Source organism: Camellia sinensis, chromosome 14 (genome assembly GCF_055761805.1).
Source record: "Camellia sinensis isolate YWXY chromosome 14, ASM5576180v1, whole genome shotgun sequence".
In the NCBI taxonomy this organism is placed as follows: domain Eukaryota; kingdom Viridiplantae; phylum Streptophyta; class Magnoliopsida; order Ericales; family Theaceae; genus Camellia; species Camellia sinensis.
The window spans coordinates 60,550,001-60,571,676 of record NC_138974.1 but is presented as its reverse complement, the minus strand read 5'-3'; the positions used below and the strand labels follow the sequence as shown (position 1 = coordinate 60,571,676).

The window sequence follows — 21,676 nt, the reverse complement described above, 5'->3', positions numbered from 1 at the left end:
ATTTTTTTTATAATTGTGTGTGATGTTTGTGAGAAAAAAATGAAATGATTATGGATTTAAAATGATATTTTATTTTATTTACTATTTTAATCTGTTTATCTTTTTATGAATTTTAAGAAAAAAAAAAACACTAAAATCTTTGTTGCCAAACACCCCATTATAAAATTCAAGAAAACTACTTTCTGGCAACTTAATTTTAGAAGTCAAATATGAGCAATTGTGTGGTCAAAATTTTGTAACAAAAACATTTTTCATTTTCTACCAAAGGGCAAAAACAAATTATTGGTGCACAGATGAAATCATCTAACAAAATGTTAATTTGAGAGTGACAGTGATGAACAGCTGTGATTGTATATAGGTACGTTTATTGCTAATCATGTCCCCATGTGGCACCATAAAATTGCGGCATAAATAAAACAAGCTTATGAAACTCATTTAATGAAGTCAATATATACTCATTAAGCAAATGAGACACTTTGTTGGCCAGCAAAATAGGAGTGAATATAGGATAGTGGCTTCTAAACCAACATACTATCAAAAATATTAAAAATTTTAATAAAAATTTTACTAAACGTTTTATATGAGTATGAGATACACATGAGACTCACATTGTGTAAATCTCACACCTATGTGAGACATTTTATAAATTTTTTAAGATCTTTAACATTACGCATATATTATATATGTATGATTAAAAAAAAAAGATTAATCATTGCCAATTTACAATCATCCTGTGAGCTAATCTTGCTTGCTCAAAACAACTTCATCCATGTAAGATATTTGATAAAATTTTTGATAGAATTTTTAGAATCTCTAACGTTTTTCATATGATATGTATCTATGATTAAAAAAAAGATTAATCCCCCTTAAAAACAAAAGAAGCTAATCTGGAGAGGAACTTTGAACTTAAAAAACTAATGTACAGCTTTCTATTGCATTAATTGATAAATTATTTGCTTACTTTCTCATCTTCACATCTTGTCATGTACTACTATTATAAACTAACCTTCAACTTTAGATAATTATTCAATAATGATAAAATATTATGTGATATTATTTATATATTGTTTAAAATTAATCACATAATAAATTTTTTTGTGAATGATATGTTGACTCATTTTTATTATGCAGTTGAGAAATAAAAAACAACTCACTTTGTGCGTTACGATTTTTTTTATTAATCCAAAATACTACATAAATAATGCTACGTTATACTCTAAAAATATTTAATAAATTTTCATTTAGGTAGCATATAAAATGGCTCATTATGAGATGTAATGCATATAATCTAGAGAAAAGATACGGATCATGAAAAAATTTTCATGAAACTGATCATGAAAAATTTATGACTCTTAGATTACCTTGATTAGTGTGTAGTGTTTTATTTTAAGTGTAATCCAAGGGTCATAAATTTTTCATGATCATTTTCATGAAAGTTTTTTCATGATACCTAACATTGCTCTATAATCTAGGGGTGCAACTTGGGCGGGCTCAACCCGAGCCTAGCCCGATTTTTTTTAGGGCTTGGACAAAATATTTTCAAATTCGGTACGGGCTTAGGTAAAAATTCAGAAGCCCGAATTAAATTTGGGCGGGCTTGGACAAAGACGTCAAACAACCCGAGTAACCCGAAGCCTGAATTATACATATATAGATATATAAAAATATTAAATATACATATAAATTATTAGCCATTACATGATATTAAAGTAATTTATATTATTAAATTATATTGAATATATATTATATATATAAATAACATAAAATCTTACTTTTTTTTCTTTCTATTTTCAATCATTAATTGTAAGAACTACTATAGTGACATCTCTCTTACATTATAGAAATTATTTGTTTTGATGGTATTAATGATTTTTTATAAAAAAAATAATAATAATAACTGTAAATAGAGTTAAATTTTAATAATTTCATAGTGCAGTTGCAAAAAAAAAAAATTGAAATTCATTTACAATTTGGGTAATTCGGGTACCTCGGACAATTCGAGTTTAACTCGGGTCGGGCTTGGGCAGACAACCTCGGGTTACAATTCGAGCTTAGACAGGTCTTAGCACAACTTAAACTGGACTTGAACAGCCTCTTAACCCGACCGAACCCGCTCGAGTTGCGATGCTAATAAAATCCAACAGCCGTTGTGAATTGATTTGGGCAATTAATGTGAGGAGAGCTCAACGTCATTTATCTTTTTCTTTAAATTAAATTTTAAAATTAATTAACTATCAAATCGTGATTATTAATACATACATGAAAACAACTCTCTTTTTAGAGAAGCTCTGACCCTGTGCCATTATTCATGGTGATAATAAATAATTAAAAATTCATATTATTTTTAAAATATAAACGTTTTATTTTAAAATAAAACACTCATGAAAACACCTTCTATTTACAAAAATAATATTACCCTATCATTTTGGTTTTTAAAAAAAATTAAATTTACGTAAAAAAAATCAAGTTTTCATATTATGGCATAAATCTACAGTATTGAAATGGCGAAAAGTCCAAGCTACACCAAAACAAATGCAAACAAATAACTGGCAAAAGTCCCTTTTTAAACATATATATATTTCGTGTAAGTGAGCCCTCACATGGATTCCCTCTTCTCCCTCTCTACCCCCCATAAATATTGGACACTCAATACTTACATCTCTTTATCTAACTCCATCCAATCATTTATATACTAAATATTTACATATATTATATGAACCATAGGCATTTAAAAAAAAAAATCAGAGATTTCTATTCCAAGTGATGTTTTCAGAATTTTTATACAGAATTATCATTAAAATGATATGTCGTTGGCTATTTTGACATTAAGAATTATCTTAATTTTTTTTAATATTTTAAAATGATAGATCGACAATTCTTTGTACAATTTTTATTTGTATATCATTACTTAGTGATTGTATTATCAACTCTGATTTTACTAGTTGAATTCTATTGGGCATCCCATTAGAGTCAATTGTTGTTGCTTAATTTAAAATGAAGCATCATCACAATAAATTTTGGACTTCACCATCTGAACTTTGGTATTAACCAAAATATATGCTTTTGATTGTGCATCATAGACAATCCAATGAAAGGGTAGGTTGGAGATCCCCATGAGCTTACTTGATTTATTATTGATGAACTTTGTGTGGAGATTTTGGTTTGACTCTCTCTCTCTCTAGATTGGAGAGATTCAGTAACTAAGGGTTTAGTCTTTCAATATTATTACGTCTGGTTGGGAAACATGCTATTTTAGTAATTTTTTAATTAAAATATGAAATAAAAAAAATATATATATATTTAGAGTGATTTTTTGACTTTTTACGCAAAGATGTGCAAAAAATAAAGAGAAAAGAGATTTTTTGATTTTTTGATATAGGTTATAGGCTTTTTGACTTTCTTAGTAACTTTTTGACTTTTTGACTAAAATGTTAACTTGTCAAACGAAACCTTAACTTTTGTTCTAAACCCTACTTGGTCGACAAAAACAATATCCAAGCTTACGTCTAAAGCATTCAAAATAAACTTTTGTTTAATTTCTCATTATCATGGTTTGATTTTAAATTATGGGTCATATGCCAACCAAAAGCCTTTTTCATGCTTTAGTTAGTTTAAGAATGACAATCGACAGGTGAGTCAGGTTTATAGTATCCCGCTCTTGTCTCGTTCCTCATTATTACATGATCTAAAAAATTGGTGAAGTGGTGAAGTGCAAAGTGTTGGTTAATTTGCTATTCCTACGCGGGATGGTTATTGTGTGGGGAGCAAATATTCAGGTAAGCCCGCACTCTTTTCTTCCAAGCTCCTGCCTGTCCGATCGTCCTGCGAGCACAACAACGGTGAGCTACCCGGCGGTGTGTGGCCGGAGAACCCCTCTGACGATCAAGTTAGACGCACACACAGGGATAGGGAGAGAGAGAGGACTGAGTTGTGTTTAGTGTTTTTCTCACCAAATTGTGTCATCCCTAAGCATGGGGGGCGCAGACATGCTTATATACCTTCTGCGTCCCAAATCTACTCACAGTGATCTCTCGACACGTGGTACTGCTATCCCATCTGTCAGCACAAATCTTGCTGAACATCACCTAACCCGACTGCCAGCCCATTCTACTGGGAGCTCGACAGCCGGGCTGCAGCATCTCGGCTGTCAACGGCCGTGTTGTGCAGTTAGCCAGAGCGCTCCGCTCACCGCGCTCTATTTCGACCGAGCTCGGTTACATCCCGGCATTGCCGAGCTCAGGACAGCTCACGCTGGTTTACCATCGGCCTTCCTGCCGAGCTAACTCTTGGACCGTGGAACAACCACGCGTCGCCTAGCGCCGGACATCCCGCTTGACCGGCTTCTAATTCGTGAAGCCAAACAGCCCGGTCCAACCACGCCTTCCCTTATCTGAGCAAAACCTCTAAGGATGGGGCCGTGTTATCGTGGCCCAACCTTGTTCGACCAAATCCGTCCGGCCCAAATCTGTCTGGCCATTATCACGGCCCAAACCAGATCATAAATCTCCCTCTCAATTGCCCCTTAATTCCGTCCGCGCAAGCGTGACTGGGATTACTTGTTCTGACCGGGTTAACTCTTCCTCGGTCTTTAGTTTTGCGAGAGGCCAACTGGGCTACTTTACTTGCTCGGTTCCCTGACTTGTTCGGTCGTCGCTTCGTCTGACCAACATGTCCCCTCAACTCTGTCGCCGCCATTAATGGGGCACGTGTCATACGCTGATTGGTCCTCAAGCGGCCAACCAACGCGTCCGTTAGCATTCAAATTTTTGGCGATTTTTCCACCTTAAAAGCATGCCCATCTTCGTTCATCCTACTCTTCTTGCCTCTCCATTCTCTTCGACGACCCAGAGCTCGTGCCATCCTTCCTTTGCCATTTCTGAGCTGTGTTTGAAGGAGGAGCCACTGTCTTCAACTGGTAAGTCCTTCAAGCCCTCCTTTTTACTATTTCACTTGGTATTGCACATATTAGGGCATAAATCTGTAGATTTTAGGACGTACCCTAACCCAAATCCTCACATGGCCCTTATTTGCGTCGCTGTTCTTACTGTTCTTCATTTTCCCTGATGAACACTGAAGATCTGGGGCAGACCGGGCTCCAGGTCTTCTTTTGATCCAAAAAATCATTCAGACTGAGCAAATAACTAGTCTGTCAAAACCTTAGGAGAAATCGGGTAGGCAGAGAACTCGGTCGCTAGACTGGGCTAAAATCTGGTCCGCTTGAGCGACCGAGCTCCTTGACTCACCTTGACGACCGAGGTAGTTGGCACCCTCTACGACCGAGCTAAAGTCAAGCTCGTTTTGCACGAACGCGCTCACACTTACAATTGCCATCATTTTCCTGCAGAGTCCAAGGGGACCACTGACCAAATATTGAGGCTTTCAAAGACCGAGCAGCCATCCAAACACCAGTCTTTGCCAAACCACCTCAGCCGAGCTAAACTAGTCGGCTACACATGGGGCGCTTCTGCTTCCTCGTTGACACCCCGGCTGCCTTGGCCGTATTTCGGGAAGACTACGATATCCCGACAGATGTTCACCTAGAGCTCGCCAAGATCGAGACAACCCCTTGGGGAAGATTAGACTAGTGTCCCTTCATCGTTCTTTCCATTGTTGAAAGAGGCCTCCGCTTCCCGGTCAACCCTCTGCTGACCGAATTCCTGCGCCGTACCGGGCTAGCACCTACACAAGTGTCAACCAACACCTACTGAATAACCAACGACATTCACGAACTAAATAACCGGCTAGGGACCAACTTAGGTTTAGCCGAGATATTGCGACAGTACACTCTTGGGCACACTGGCGATGGCCTCGCCTACTACTTAAAGATTAGGCCGGGCAAAGAAAAAATAGTGACCGGTACCCTAGACAAAGACTTACACGACGACGACTTTTTCTAGGTGTCCGGCAATTATGAAACAGCCGACGTATCGGGCTGGTTCATTAGCAAGAATTTCGGCGAGACATGTAAGCCGTGCTAACTTTCCCGGTCAATTGCCTTTGTTCCATAATCTGAACTTTAACATTTTTCTTCTTTCCTTTGCAGAATCCACGCCTTACAAGCCAACTACCACTACCCTGACGAGGAAGCCATCAGGGCCGTGCTCCGTTATCGTAACCGGGATTGTAACGAGCTGCTCGGCTACACCTCGACATACTGGTACTCTGCTCCACGCCGGAGTAAGGTCATAGACTTCCTCCATGCTCCATCACCTCCTCCAGACCCAACACTACCAGACGTGCCCCTAATCCGGTTAACCGAGGAAGAAGAGATGACAAAACGAAGCCGTATCAAAAACCTCCTCACTGCAACATCCGCTGAGATACCGAGCGTCGTCACCCGCGCTCCAGCTGCCGATCAATCAAGTGGCGCCGTGGTGGCGTTGGCGTCCCCAGCCAGCCAAGAAGCCCGCCGGGCTGGGAAAAGGCCTCGTGCAGATCCCTCTACCGAGTTGGTTAAAGAGCTGACTACCGAGCAACCCACCGTCACCATAGACCCAACACCGGCATGGCGACCGCAGCTCAAGCACCGGGGTAAGGAGATCCCGGCAACGGCCTCCGTGAAGGGCAACAAAGAACATTTCCTTGCCTTTGACCTCTCCAAGGCCCTTTTACTGCCGAGCGACGTGGTCGGAAGCGACTATGTCCCAGACCCCCGGCTGGTGAAGTCGGCCGTGAAGTCCATGACCAGGGTAAGAGTCTCAAACTTCTACTCAAATTTTCACAAGTGTTTGCACAGTTTCCACTCTGATCCAATTTTCTTCTTGCAGGCCATCCAGAAGCAACACTTGGTCATGAAGAACATCCATCGACTGCGGCAAAAGGCAAACGACACTGCCAGCTAAGTCCAAAGCCTTCAGACCAAGCTCGGCCGAGCAAAGTCCTCTCTTCAGATTGCTAATGCTGACAATACCAATTTGCTCGGTAAAATTGACGCCGCCGAGCAAGAAAGAGATGCAATAAAAGCCGAGCTCAAGGCACTCAAAAAGTCAAGGGAGAAGGAGTGCGAAGATGCTAATAATGCCGGCTTCAAGGAGGCCGAGGATAGTTACAAGAAGCAAGTCTTTGCCACCCAGGACTTCTACTTCAAGGCGGGTTGGAAGGCTGCTTGCACTCAGCTCGGTCAAGGTCCTGATACCAACGTGTTTGCCTTCCCACCGGCTACCTTCCTAGCTATCTCGTGCCATATGCCAACAACGTCTTCAGCGCGTTGCAGGCTGAGGCCGAGGAAGGACTTGAAGGAGAAGACGAGGCAGATGCTGGGGGAGAAGACCGCCAAGAGCAGGAGCAGCCCGGCCACACTGCGACCGGCATCTGAGATCAAAGCCCACCGATCAACCTAGAGGAAACTGGCGACGAATTCACTAACCTTTCCCCCCTAGTGTAGTTTTCTTTGTTTTTCTTTCTTTTTGCTCTGCACATGTAACTGGGCTGTCTGCCCCACCTCTTGTACATATTTTTATCATCAATGAAAAAGCTCTATTTTCTTGAAGTGTTGGCACGGTCAGCTGAGTAACCTCAACCGGACAAAACACTTCGACAACATTAACCATCTTGCTTAACTTAACTAACCGGCAAAGGCATCTCGGTAGTAGACACAGCTGAGTACGTCAACTCTTTCAGCCGGAGTAAATCATCTCGGTTGAAAATACCCAGGTTGAGCAAGACATCAACTCTTTCAACTGGAGTAAATCATCTCGGTTGAGAATACCCAGGTTAAGCAAAACATCGACTCTTTCAACCGGAGTAAATCATCTCGGTTGAGAATACCTAGGTTGAGCAAAACATCAACTCTTTCAACCGGAGTAAATCATCTCGGTTGAGAATACCCAGATTGAGCAAAACATCAACTCTTTCCACCGGAGTAAATCATCTCAGTTGAGAATACCCAAGTTGAGCAAAACATCAACTCTTTCAACCGGAGTAAATCATCTCGGTTGAGAATCTCAAAAGTCAAAGCAACATTAAAAATGTTGAGGGAAAGATGAGTCACTTCTATATATTAACAAAAATGAATATCACATGAAGTGTAAGGCAAAAAATTCCTTTGCACAAAATGAAAGCTAAAGCTAGAAATAATACAGCTTGAGGTTGGCTGCATTCCATGGCCGGGGTATTCCTTTACCATCCAAGTCCTCCAGGTGATATGCCCCTTTGCCCGCCAGACCGGTTATCTTGTAGGGTCCTTCCCAATTTGCCCCTAGTTTGCCTTCACCTGGCACTAGGGTATTGCCCATGACTTTCCTCAAGACCCAATCACCTACTTTGAACGGTTTGGGGTGCACCGTTTTGTTGTATTTCCTTGAGAGATCTTGTTGGTAGGCAGCGATATGGATGAGATCCTTTTCCTGACGCTCTTCTACTAGATCTAGTTCGAGGGCAATGGCTTCAGCGTTCAGCTCGGGTTCAAAACTTTCACGTCTGAGGGTGGGCATGCCGACTTCCAAAGGTATGACTGCCTCCATGCCATAAGCCAAAGCAAATGGAGTTTCCCCGGTAGACCGTCGCGGGGTTGTTCGGTATGCCCAAAGGACGCTGGGGAGTTCCTCAGCCCACTTTCCCTTAGCCTTTTCCAGCCGTTTCTTCAACCCATCAAGTATGATCTTGTTCGATGCCTCGGCTTGGCCATTGGACTGTGGGTAAGCCGGAGTAGAGTTGTAGAATTTAATCTTTAAATCTTCACAAAACCATCTGAATAGGCGACCGTCAAACTGGGTGTCGTTATCAGAGATCAGAATTTTGGGGACGCCAAACCGCGTGACCACGTTCTGCCAGACAAACCGCTTCACGTCTTTCTCCTTGATTGTTGCCAAAGGCTCCGCTTCAACTCATTTGGTGAAGTAGTCTGTGGCCGCGATGAAGAACTTTCGGTTGCCTGGTGCTGTTGGGAGCGGCCCCACTATATCTAGCCCCCACATTGCAAAGGGTCAAGGGCTGGTGAGAGGAAAAAGTTTCCTGGCTGACTGGTGGATCTGGTAGGCAAACTTCTGGCATTTCTCACACTTGCGAATATATTTCTGGGCGTCGGCTTGCATGCACGGCCACTAGTAGCCTTGCGAAATAGCTCGGTAGGCCAAGGACCTACCCTCTATATGACTGCCATAGAAGCCTTCGTGAATTTCGTAAAGGAAGGCTTCCACGCTGCTCGGGTGCACACACTTCAGGTAGGGACCGGTGAAAGACTTCTTGTATAAAGCGCCTGATGGAGAGAGCCAAAACCGCTTGGACTTCACCCGCACTTTATGTGCTTCCTTTTTGTCGGCTGGAAGGGTTCGTTCTCTGAGAAAGAGGACGATAGGGTCAATCCAAGAAGGACCTAGCTCGGCGCAGAATACTTCTGTCTGCCCGGTTTCCTCAATGCTGGGCCTCGAAAGGAATTCAATCAAAAGAGGATTGGGAGATGTGCTGTCGACCATAGAAGCAAGGCCGGCCAATTCATCTGCTCGGCCGTTTTCTTCTCGGCCAATCTGTTGGACCCTGATCGCCTGAAATCGCTTGATGTGGTCTCTGACCAGAGCTTGGTACTTCATCATTCTGTCATCCTTTGTCTCGTAAACCCCAGAAACTTGGTTAACCACAAGCTGGGAATCACTGTAAACCATTAGCTCGAATGCTTGCATCTGAAGCGTACTCTTGAGACCGGCCAATAGCGCATCGTACTCGGCCTCATTGTTGAATGCTGGGAAGCCAAGGGTGATAGAATGTTCAATAGTCAGTCCGTCTGGCGAAATCAGAACTATACCCAGCCCGGCACCGTGACGGTTCGAGGCTCCATCAACAAAAAAGTTTCCATATTTCGCCGACAAAGAGCTTCCAACACTTTGAGGGGTCCTGAGAAGCTTGAAGGTTGATGGGATCACGGTTGCTCGGCTGTTCGACTTTCGGTCCTGTGCTGAGCGGTTCCACTTCAGCCCCCCTTGGTGATTAGGCGCCGGACTCAGCAAGTTGATCCATAATGCCTAAGTCCGTAGGCGAATCGCCAGGTTGCGGTATTATGCCGGCCACAGGCTCTGTGCTGAGCTGTTCCATTTCTTCCCTCCTTGGTGATGTGGTGTCGAACAAAGCGGGTTGGTCAGTGATACGCAACTCCGTCATCGCATCACCGGGCTATAGTATCGTATTAATTGAAGGTGCTTCGGCGGGGGTGCAAGTTCCGCGTTGCCAATGCCGCCAAGCTATGGTATTTCGGTCGAGCTTGCATTCACCTCTTCATCTGCCACGGCAATATCGACCGGGCATACCGAATAAGTTCCAGGTGAGAATTCAGCAACGAAGTCAGCCAAAGTCTGGGCTTTTATGGCAATGCGCGGCTGGAACTTCACATCAAACTGTCCCAATTTGACCGCCCACTTAAGAATCCGGCTGGAGAAGTCTACCCGTTCGAACAAAGCTTTGAGAGGGAACTCGGTCAAGACGATGATGGTATGGGCATGGAAATAGTGTGCCAACTTCCTTGAAGCCATCATCAAAGCTAACGCAAGTTTTTCCAGCGACAAGTACCTCGACTCTGCCGGTAGCAAGGTTTTGCTGACGTAGAAGATGGGTAGATGTTTGATTCCTTCCGACCGGACAAGCACTGCACTGACTGCATGCTGCGATACGGCCAGATAAAGGTAGAGTTCTTCTCCGGGCTTCGGTGTGACCAACAACGGTGCTGAAGACAAATACTCCTTGAGCTCGGCCAAAGCCCGGTCACACTCTTCATCCAATGAGAACTTTGATTTCAAGGCTTGAAAGAAAGGACGGCAGCGATCTGATGACCGGCTTATAAATCGGTTAAGCGTGGCGGCCATTCCGGCCAGATGCTGCACATCCTTAGCCAAGCTAGGCTGTTTTAACTCTTGCACGGCTCGGATTTGTGTAGGGTCTACTTCGATACCTCGGTTCGTGACTAGGAAACCCAAAAAATTTTCGGATCCCACGCCGAAGGCACACTTAGACGCATTCAGGCGTAGCTTGTGCTTTTTAAGAATGGCGAACATCTTGGCCAAATCGGACAAATAGTCTGCCTGATGCCGGCTCTTAACCACCATATCATCAATATAAGCCTCTATTGTCCGGCCTAGCAGAGGAGCGAACATCTTGGTCACCATCCTTTGAAAAGTTACCCCAAGTTCTTCAAACCAAAAGGCATGACTCGGTAGCAGAAGAGTCCCCTTGGTGTAGTAAACGAGGTGATCTCTCGGTCGGGCCCATGCATGGCAATTTGATGGTAGCCGCGGTAGGCGTCCAAGAAACTGAGCCTGTTATGTCCAGCCGTTAAGTCCACAAGCTGGTCGATTCTAGGCAGAGGGAAGCTGTCTTTCGGACAAGCTCGGTTGACGGTCTTGTAGTCAACACAAACTCGCCACTTCCCATTCTTCTTGGGCACCACGACCGTGTTTGAAATCCACCGAGGGTAGTGCACTTCCTAAATTGCTCGCGCCTCAAGCAAGTTCTTCACTTCCTCCGCAACTACCTCGACGTGACGCAATGCCGATCTCCTTGTTCGCTGAATGACCGGCTTGGCTTCGGGGAAGACATTGAGATGATCGCATATAAAACTCGGATCGAGACCGGGCATGTCGTAAGGTGACCATGCGAAGACTTCGATATTGGCCATTAAAAACTCAACCATGTCGGTCATTTCTTGGGCTGTAAGGCTTGAGCCGAGCAAGAAGAACTTGTCTGGATGCTCTGTATCAATGCGCACTTCCACCAATTCCTCGACAGCTTTGTCCTCGGCCTTGGTGCCCACATCGTCAAGGACTCCCCGGTCTTCCGGTCCCTCAATCATTTGAACGAAGCCTTTGGCAACTCGGCTCCCATGACCGCCACGAAGCATTGCTTCCACATGACTTGATCGCCCCAAATCTCCTCGATTGCCCCCATAACCGAGGGAAATCTCATTACCTGATGATAGGTCGACGCTACGGCTTGCATAACGTGAAGCCATCCCCTTCCAAGGATCAAATTATAAGTGGATGGCACCTGCAACACCTAGAACTCCACTTGTTTGACCACGGATCCCGCTTTGACCGGCAGGATAATCTTTCCATAAGGCCACTCCGATTGTGAGTTGAAACCAACTAGTGGCGAAGTTGCCGGGGCCAAATCTGTATCCCGGAGCTTAAGCTGTTTGAAAGCGTCGTAGTACATGATCTCGACCGAGCTTCCCTGATCGATCAAGATCCGTTTGACATCAAATTCTTTGACGCGGAGTGTAACCACTAGGGCATCGTTGTGCGGCGTCTGAATGCACTCTAGGTCTTTTGAGGAGAAATTGATCACATCTTTCTCTTCGGTCTTCCCTCTCTTGATCGCAGGCTGAACCGACAAAACTTCCCTCATGTGTTCTGCCTTCTTGATCATACCTTGGAGCTCGCATACATACGCCGGTTCCATTATGCCGTGGATGACATTAATAACCCCTTGTGGAGGCGCATCTCGGTCATCCGGTCCCCGCGGGTCAACCGGAGTTTGATTGGCCTTCACACCCCCATCAATGTAAAGGTTCAGGTGTCCGGCTGCGACTAGCTCTTCCAAGTGTTGCCTCAAAGGCAAACAGTCCTCTGTCCGATGGCCTCGCTCCCGGTGAAACGTGCAACGGTACCTCGGATTGAAGCCCTTTTGTCCGTCGCCTAACTTAGCAGAAAACCGGACATACTTCTTGTCACGGATTTCACTAAGTATGCAATAGATTGGAATCTTAAAGACCGTGGTGATGCCTATCCTTGCTTTCAACCTTCTGTTTGCATCGGCTACGTCATCCCAGGGGTAGTCATCCCGGTCATTCCAACGTCCCCTACCCCGGTTTTTGCGATTTGAGCCACGGTCCAATTCCTCAGCGCGGTCACTTGATCGGCTGGACTCCTGTCCGACCGCATGCACTTTGCCAGCTGACCTTTTGTCTGCTACTACCGGAGTTGTTTTCGCGGTAGATGCCGATGCATCATCCTCCACACGGATGTGCTCATTGATGCGCTGCATTAGCTGGCCCATGGATGTCGGTTGGTGCATGGTAAGCGAGTCCTGCAGTCTATGTCCAACCGGGAGACCTCGCTTGTATTGTGTGATTGCAAGGTTGACCGGGCAATTCAAAATCTCGTTGAAGGTCTCCCAATATCTGAAGTTGTATGCCTTCAATGTGTCGTTCGGTTCCATTTTGACACTCAGCAGGTGGTCAACTTTCTTTGGTGTTTTTGTGTTGGTTTTGAAGTGCGTCACGAAGGCCTCGGCCAACTGATGCCACCTTTCTATGCTCCCCTCCAGCAATCTCGTGAACCATTTCAAGCTCAGTTCGCCTAAACTTGACGGGAAGATAAGGCACATAAGTGCGTCATTCCGCCTATGCCCAGTCATGACCTGTCGGGAATGACTCACATGCATGTAGGGATCGGTTTTTTCGTCGTAGAGTGTGAATTTAGGCTGGTGGAAGCTTGCCGGAAGCGGTGTTGTTTCTATCTCCAAGGAGAAAGGGGTGGCGCTCAGCCTTGCCAAGTCTGTATCTAGAAGGAGTGGCGCTGCTTAGCGGGGTGGAGGCATTCCAACCTCTTCGCTGGCGTGAACCCCATAGGATAGCCGCTGGAACGCCGGCACCCTCTAAGCCTCCCGCCGGCGAGCTCGTTCCTTCAAGGCTGCCCGCAAATCCTCTGAACGAGCGAAATAAGAATACCTCGACGTCGTCACCGTGAGGGTCGATAGGTGCTATCTTGCGCGCTGGACTTCTCTTTGTGCGGGTCAGAATCTCCAATCTTGTAACTTCTGGTGATGGAAATGGACGCAGAGTGTTGCGGACTCTGATTGCCTGAACTGCGGTGTTGGGTGCGCTCACTGTGGTCTCCCACTCCAGCTACATCCTTCCCTTTAACATGCCGCTTCAGCTCCTCCATCTCCGCCGCCATTCGCCGGATGACGGCATCTTGGTCCCTTAACTTGTGTTCCAGACGTCTGGCATGTGATTCTCTCCACCGCTGATGACCGTCTGGACTCCGTGAATGACCATAACTTCTTCCGTGCTTATCCCGTGCATCTCTTGAATGTCCTCCTGGAGAAGTCTCTAGGTCCGCCATCGGAGGAACGATGGTGGGATGCCCTTCTCTCCGTCTGCCTGACTTTGGGGTGACTCCGTCGATGGCAGACAACGGAATCTCGTCATTGTTCGCCATGGACGGCGATCAGATGAGCCTGGAAGATAAAGTTTTGTCTTTCAAAGCTTCCCATAGATGACGCCAATTGTGCCGGGAGCAAATATTCAGGCAAGCCCGCACTCCTTTCTTCCAAGCTCTTGCCTGTCCGATCGTCCTGCGAGCACAACGGCGGTGAGCTATCCGGCGGTGTATGGCCGGAGAACCCCTCCGACAATCAAGTTAGACGCACACACAGGGATAGAGAGAGAGAGAGAGAGGACTGAGTTGTGTTTAGTGTTTTTCTCACCAAATTGTGTCATGAGAGGGAGATTTATGATCTGGTTTGAGCCGTGATAATGGCCAGACAGATTTAGATCGGACGGACTTAGCCGAACAAGGTTGGGTCGCGGTAACACGGCCCCATCCTTAGAGGTTTTGCTCGGATAAGAGAAGGCGTGGTTGGACCGGGCTGTTTGGCTTCACGAATTAGAAGCCGGTCAAGCGGGATGTCTGGCGCCAAGGGACGCGTGGTTGTTCCACAGTCCAAGAGTTAGCTCGGCAGGAAGGCCGATGGTAAACCAGCGTGAGCTGTCCCGAGCTCGGCAATACCGGGATGCAACCGAGCTCGGTCGAAACGAAGCGCGGCAAGCAGAGCGCTCTGGCCAACTGCACAACACGGCCGTTAACAACCGAGATGTTGCAGCCCGGTTGCCGAGCTCCCAGTAGAGTGGGCTGGCAGTCGGGTTATGTGATGTTCAATAAGATTTATGCTGACAGATGGGATAGTAGTACCACGTGTCGAGAGATCACTGGGAGTAGATTTGGGGCGCAGAAGGTATATAAGCATGTCTGCGCCCCCCATGCTTGTGGATGACACAATTTGGTGAGAAAAACACTAAACACAACTCAGTCCTCTCTCCCTCTATCCCTATGTATGCGTCTAACTTGATCGTCGGAGGGGTTCTCCGGCCACACACCGCCAGGTAGCTCACCGCCGTTATGCTCGCAGGACGATCGGACAGGCAAGAGCTTGGAAGAAAGGAGTGCGGGCTTGCCTGAATATTTGCTCCCTGCACAGTTACTAACGAGAGAGATGATATAACATTTAAGAGACAAAAATAAGATGTTTAAACAAACTAAATTATATAATAATATAATCGAAGCAGGACAGAAAAAATGGAACAGGAAAAGCAAATCTCATTCCCTCTTCATTTTCGTATCTGGATAGAAGGGCGGGAGCATGACAACATACCATCCCCAAGTTAGTTCATTCTAGAGGTGGGCGCGGATCTATTGCGGTCACAGAATCTTTAATTCATCAGCCATTTGTTAGATTGACGAATTAGAAAAAATCAATTCGCATCTGTCCACCAATTCGGCGGATGTGAATTGAGCAGATTGGCGGCTTGGCAGATAGATGCGAATCGGTTTAGCGGTTTAAAATTTTATAAATTTTCAACATAATTTAACTTGTGCACTTCTTAAGAAAAAAAGAAAAAAAAGTATAACAATCGATGACTTAAAAAAATATTGCAATCAGTGCATGTCTCATCTAAAAAAAGAAAGTTTGCAACTTTGGAATATTAAAATTATTGTATGCCTCATCCATATATTACAATCACAACATGCCTCATCCACATAAAACCACCAAAACTATGATCAGAACAATAGTAGAAATTGTATGCCTCTGTATTGTTACATCTATATCTGTTTTTGAAAATAAAAATCAACCAGTATATATCATCTTTTTTATTTATTATTTTTAGAGTTAGATTTAAAAATCAAAAAATATATTCAAGTTGAAAATTGTTTTTCAATAGAATATATTCAACTAGAGGAGAGCAGGGGATTTATCGATCCGTCCAAACCGACTGAACCGAACCAATCCGCCGCATTTTGGACGAATGCGTGATGACGAGCGGACGGTTGCAGATTGATTTTTTCCAATCAGCTTAGTTTTAAACGGATGAAAGATTTGAGATTCCTTTGACCGCAACTGAATCGCCAAACCGCAAGCACCTCTAGTAATTTGTAAGACTGTGTTTTTAATTTGTTTAAATATTCTGTTTGTATTTTCAATTGAAAAAAGTTTAGGTTGTGCTTGATAGAGCTTTCTAAATATGATTTGAGAGTAGAAATTATATTTCGAGTTTGTGAGTTTTGGAATTATGATTTAAGTGTAGAAAATTTGTTTGGTAAAAGAGTTTTGAATTGAGTGAAATTTTTTTGATATGACATATGATATTTGATACAAAAACTTACAACTCATAACCAAACATACAATTCAAAATTTTATTAAAGCACATAAAAATTTTTAAAAATTCAGAAAATATTTTTTTCGAATATATAAAAATTAACATATCAATTGCAAAAAAATAAAAAAAATTACACTGTTCCGGGCAACCGGCGACTGGTGGGACGTCCGGTTAGACCATATTTCAAAAAAAAAAAATTTTGAAAATTGCGCCACACAGAGTTTTCTGCCGAGTTTTCTAAATGTTGTGGAAATCTACTTTGAACATCCTATCCAAACATCATATTAAAATGTGAGGATAGAATCATAGTTTGGCAATCGTTCTACACACAGCCGTAAATATTCTGTTGAATTATCCTTTCTGTATAAACAATGGATCCAACATATATTTTTTTCTGCAATAAATTGAACGTGGAAGTTTGGTGAGCAAAGAAGGTTGGTAAACATTACTGTCAACTGTCAAATATTGTACAAATAAAACTCACCATGACCATTAAATTTGTTCTTCGTTCTTGTCAATCATCTAATTGAATCTATATAAATTGAAAAAGAAAATATTTGCACACACCATGTTTATAGAATGGTGGTTGTTCAATTTGTTCTACATTTTTCTTTTTTTGTTGTCGTTTACAATATTGCCTCTTGAATGTATAATAATCTAAGATAATTCTCCTACAAACTAATTTTTCTCAAGTGTGTTGACTCCTCTGGATCCTGCAATCCCCATAGTCTGGTCTGCTGCTGCATAACCAATGCCGAAGCGCTGCATTCAAAATCCGAGGAAGCAAGTATTTCACCGATTGACCCCAATTCCCCACGCTGTTTCCACTTCCCGAGCTGAAGCATGATGTTCGAGTCTCCGTGGCGTCTGCCCACCATGACAAGGTCATAACCATTCTCCAACACTGCTCTAGTCACCCTGAGCACATCCATACCAGTGCTCACCACCTCTTCCTGGTACAAAACTTGCTCGCTTTGATTCAAGTTGAGCTTGAAGTGGCTCAAGATATCGGCATCGAGCATCCTGCTCCGTTCCGTACCCCCCACGATTGGAATTGCGGGGTTTGAAGCAGCGAACCGTATCAGACTGAGCATTACATTGGGATGTTGCGACATTCGTCGAGCATATGCTAGTGCTTCGCGATCATCGGCGCCCCCAAAGAAGAGCACCGCAACTCGATATGACGAAGGATCGGCTATTATGTATCGGGACTTGCGGTTCCCCCGGTCTATGAGGATTCCAACCGAACAAGGGGACCTGTCGAGTACATTCTTGTTCAGGTGCCTAAATGCGTATGAGGTCTCTACCCTTTGCCCGTAGACCCATAGCTTGTGGAACGGTACAATAATGAGAGTCGTTCGCTTTTCTAGAGCAAGAGAGCACACGTCGTTGTGCATTGTTGCATAAGGCGAAATGCCCTTGTAGCAGTGGACAAAGAGGCGGCCATTGCTCTGTAGTTCGAGCTTTTTGAAGGCATTGAAGATTCGTTCAGAGATGGTAGGGGTGGGAGAAGGCTTCTCACGTTCCCGGTGTGCAATGAGCAGGGACGAGGAACGGCCCATGAGCTTAACGAGGTGGAGGACAACTAAATTTACAGGGAACTCTGATCTGGGAGAACTGGATACTTGAAGAAGGGTCATGATCGCTTGTACATTTTCTTGGCCATGGACACAAGCTAGTACCCGAAGTTCATCGTTGTGCCTGAGGTGTAGAATAGTCCTCCTCTTGTAAGCAACGTACCTTTTCGAAGGGTCATACAAGACTTTCACAAGAGGAGAGATTACCCCCGTCACTAGCACCACCGAGATTATCATTATGGTATAGCATTCTTCATTTATGATCTGCATATGTAATTACAAGACTGTTTGATGAGAGTGAAAATGATAGAAACTGAAGTGACATAAAGGGATTTAAACAGAAAATTTCTTCTCTAATATATGGATTTGGTTAATATGAAATTTTTGTTTCCCTCATTTTTCACCACTTTCATACCAACGAAACTCTGAGAATGTGAAAAAGTGGAGAAGAAGATAGCCTACTTTGGATTGCTTCCAATCATTCAATAAAGCAAGTTCAACAATGCCTTTGGAGTTCATGATGAGGCCAAGAGAGAGGGCATCTCGGAATGGCATCCTGCAGAAGAGCGGGGGTAACATTGTCCCCATAATCTTTCCAATGAAAGCAGCTAAAACAACCAACAGCATAACACCCACATTTCTCAGTTTCTCTATAGCGAAAACATCCATCTGTAGCCCACAGATAGTGAAAAAGAGTGGCATCAACAGAACCGAAACAAAACAATCCAGCCTCTCCACTAATGCAGCTCCTAATGGTGGCCCATCCGGTATCACCAAACCAATAGCTAGAGCTGCCATAATGGAACTCAGGCCAAGAATTTCACCCACAAGTCCACAGCACATTAACGTTACAAGCACCGCAGAGATATATCTCTCCTTAACAGGTCTCCCTTCTGGGGTATGTCTGATTATCCACAAAGCTGCTGGACGGACTCCAAACACAATAACAACTATATAGAGGACAGCTGATAGAAACGACCCAACTGATAATTTAAATGATTTCGCCATAGCTAGCTTCGCCGCGTACTTCACTGACATGATGGTCCAGTGACATATATCACAGATTATTGAGGATGAAGAGGCTAATCGTCCAATCTCTGAATTAAGGATCTTGAGGTCGTCGAGAAAGCAGGCCATAACAGGGAAGGCTGTCATGGACAGCATGATTATCAAAGAGGGAAGCACACTGGAGATCTCGTGGTCCAAAGATAGGAATTGCTGGAGGAGGAAGGCAACAAAACTGGCCAGTCCATAAGGAATGAAAAAACCTAGTATTCCTATAGCTAAAGTTTTTTTGCCTGATCTTAAGACCATGCTCGGATCCATTTTCACTCCAATTAGGAAGATGAACAGCGTGAATCCAAAAATTGAGAGCGTATCAAGTATATTTTTGCCTTTCTTGGGGAATAATTTTGTTGAGAATGAAGTATTTTGGCCAAGAATAGACGGACCCAATACAACACCACCCTGCTCCACACAGATTATAAAACACAAACAACAGCAATTAGCAAAGTCCCTCATCAGGTTCTTATAGTTTTAAGTCACACGTCAAGGATTTTTTTTTCACTTGCAATTTGCAAAATATGTACTGATATGAAACAATAATCACAAGAGGGTCCTCATAGTGGAGACACAAAAACAAAGATCAAGGAAGTTTAGCCATTAGAATGATCTAGAGCTTAACTATGCAAGAATAATAGTAATTAAAATTTCTAGTGCAATAAGAATTCAATATTCGCTGCCAGATTATTCAAAATGCGAGGCAGCATTGAGCAGGTTTTGCTAAACCTGGACAAAAAACAAAAACCTATGGTTAACTGAAAGCAGATTGTTACCGTACGAGAATAAGGAACCGAAAATTGATACTCCACGTCCTCAATTGTGGTACCATAGAGGTAGGCTTACAGCATAATTATAATATAAGGTACTTTAAAAAATAATTAAAAACACCTTTGTAGAATCATTATGATGCTTTTCTTTTCTTTTCTTTCCCTTTTTAAACATTTTTTTGCCTAGCCAAAACTCCACCCACGCTAGATTTTAGTTTAGTATAATTAATCTTTTAATCCTAAGAAAAATGCTTAAAAAAATAAACAAGAAGAATTTGAGAACCAATTTGGTTCGCTAAATTCACCATAATATTTTCGAATGTGTGCTCTAAAACCTAAATAACACGGGATATCCTGTCATCTGTCAAGTTACTTTCTACTATACATACTTTTTTTTGGCTCGAGACAAAAAACCCAATTTAATTCTAAGGCAAATTTCATTTTACGCTGGTAGTTTGGGTCATGTGTAGTTTATCTCCTAATATTTAAAAATGACCACATAATCATCACGTGGTTTATGGATTGAAGTGCACTGTGAAACATTTCATCGAACTTAACAGTAAGTGTGAAATATGTGACGAGAGGTTATATACTCATTTTCAAATTTGAAAGCGATAAATAGCACATAGAATAAATCACAGGGTTAAAGTGTACTTTGGTAAATTAATAATGAAAATATCCGCAGTTCACATATAGGGGTATTTTAGTCTTTTTCTTATTAAATAGTTAATGGGTACATTTCAGTCCACAAAGATTACGTGGTCATTTCCAAACATTAACATTAAACCGCACATGCAAGTTTGTCCTTAATTCTATAACAAAAATAACTAATATAAGTACATAAGCAACAAAACATTTTCAATTGAATATTGCATTGGAAACAGGACAGATTGATAGCTTTCATTGATCAAAATTTCACATTTTTTATTTTAATGAATTTTTCTTTATAAATTCCTAATTTTTTTCGTATTGGGAAGCAATTCACCACGATTCAATAATATTATGAAGAATTGAAGAGAACAATAAATAAATAAATAAATAAAAGCGAATAAGAGGCATAGAAAATGAAGGAATTGAGAGCTTACGAGAATTTGGGAAACAATCAAGGGTTGGCCAAAGGGCTTGAGAACGACGTAGACGAAGCGAGTGATAATGGTGATGAGGGACAATTGCAACATTAGGGTTGGGAGTGAGTAGTCGAGAGGGTTGTTGCCGTGCCATATCCCACCTGAGTTGATTTGGTGAACGTTGTGGCAAACGTAAGGAAGACTCACACGAACCCTACCTCCATGGATTTCCTTGAGATGTTGATGGGTGGCTCCTTCACCTGCGTTCATGGCCGAACCCATGCCGGTCTTTGATCGATCGACCCACCACCTATTCTATCATCATGTCCAATGCATTGGGAGTTTTGATTTGGAAATTAGGGTTAGGTACGTAGAACAGAGAGAGAGAGAGAGAGAGCGAGCGTACTTGAGAGGATTGAGAGATGGATGGAGGAGCACCAGAGTTGGAATTGCATGCCAGAGACGGACAGAGAGAGAAGGGGGTAAGGGTATGGCGTGGGGAAAGGAGTAGTTGCATGTTTTCTCATATTAAACGTTGACCACTTACCAAAATGTGTAAATATAGGGGGGATTATGTCGTTTTCAAAAATAAAAAATAAAAAATATTATATGTACCAATTAATATATTAACTAATATATTAATAGATGAAATGACATAATTTTAGAAGTTTTGAATATTTATAATTTGTATAATAGGTTGGATCAATAATAATGTCATAATACGAGTTGATATACTAATATATATATTAATTGATGCATGTAGTACCACCGATAAAAAATTGAATCCATAATCTTCGGAAATTTTGTATCATACACATGCAAGCATCTGCATAAATTTTATAA

The 21,676-nt window shown here is 43.1% G+C and overlaps 1 protein-coding gene across 1 annotated transcript; it reads right to left on the bottom strand.

Annotated features, from left to right (window-relative positions):
• Positions 1-16,873: 16,873 nt before the first annotated feature.
• LOC114256468 (cation/H(+) antiporter 15) lies at positions 16,874-21,363 on the bottom strand. Its single transcript, XM_028196118.2, has 3 exons — positions 20,852-21,363; positions 18,400-19,404; positions 16,874-18,201 (listed from the first exon to the last, which is right to left on the bottom strand). Exons 1-3 carry the CDS (start codon positions 21,113-21,115, stop codon positions 17,032-17,034), a joined length of 2,439 nt encoding a protein of 812 aa, XP_028051919.2. The 5' UTR covers positions 21,116-21,363; the 3' UTR covers positions 16,874-17,031.
• Positions 21,364-21,676: the final 313 nt, after the last annotated feature.

Bases quoted from the DNA above. Each gene is read 5' to 3' on its own strand.
- LOC114256468 (XM_028196118.2), bottom strand. From the start codon at position 21,115: ATGGGTTCGGCCATGAACGCAGGTGAAGGAGCCACCCATCAACATCTC. The intron at 19,405-20,851 runs GTAAGCTCTCAA...TGTGTGGAGCAG, and splicing joins TGATTGTTTCCCAAATTCTC to GGTGGTGTTGTATTGGGTCC. The intron at 18,202-18,399 runs GTAGGCTATCTT...TTACATATGCAG, and splicing joins ATGATTGGAAGCAATCCAAA to ATCATAAATGAAGAATGCTA.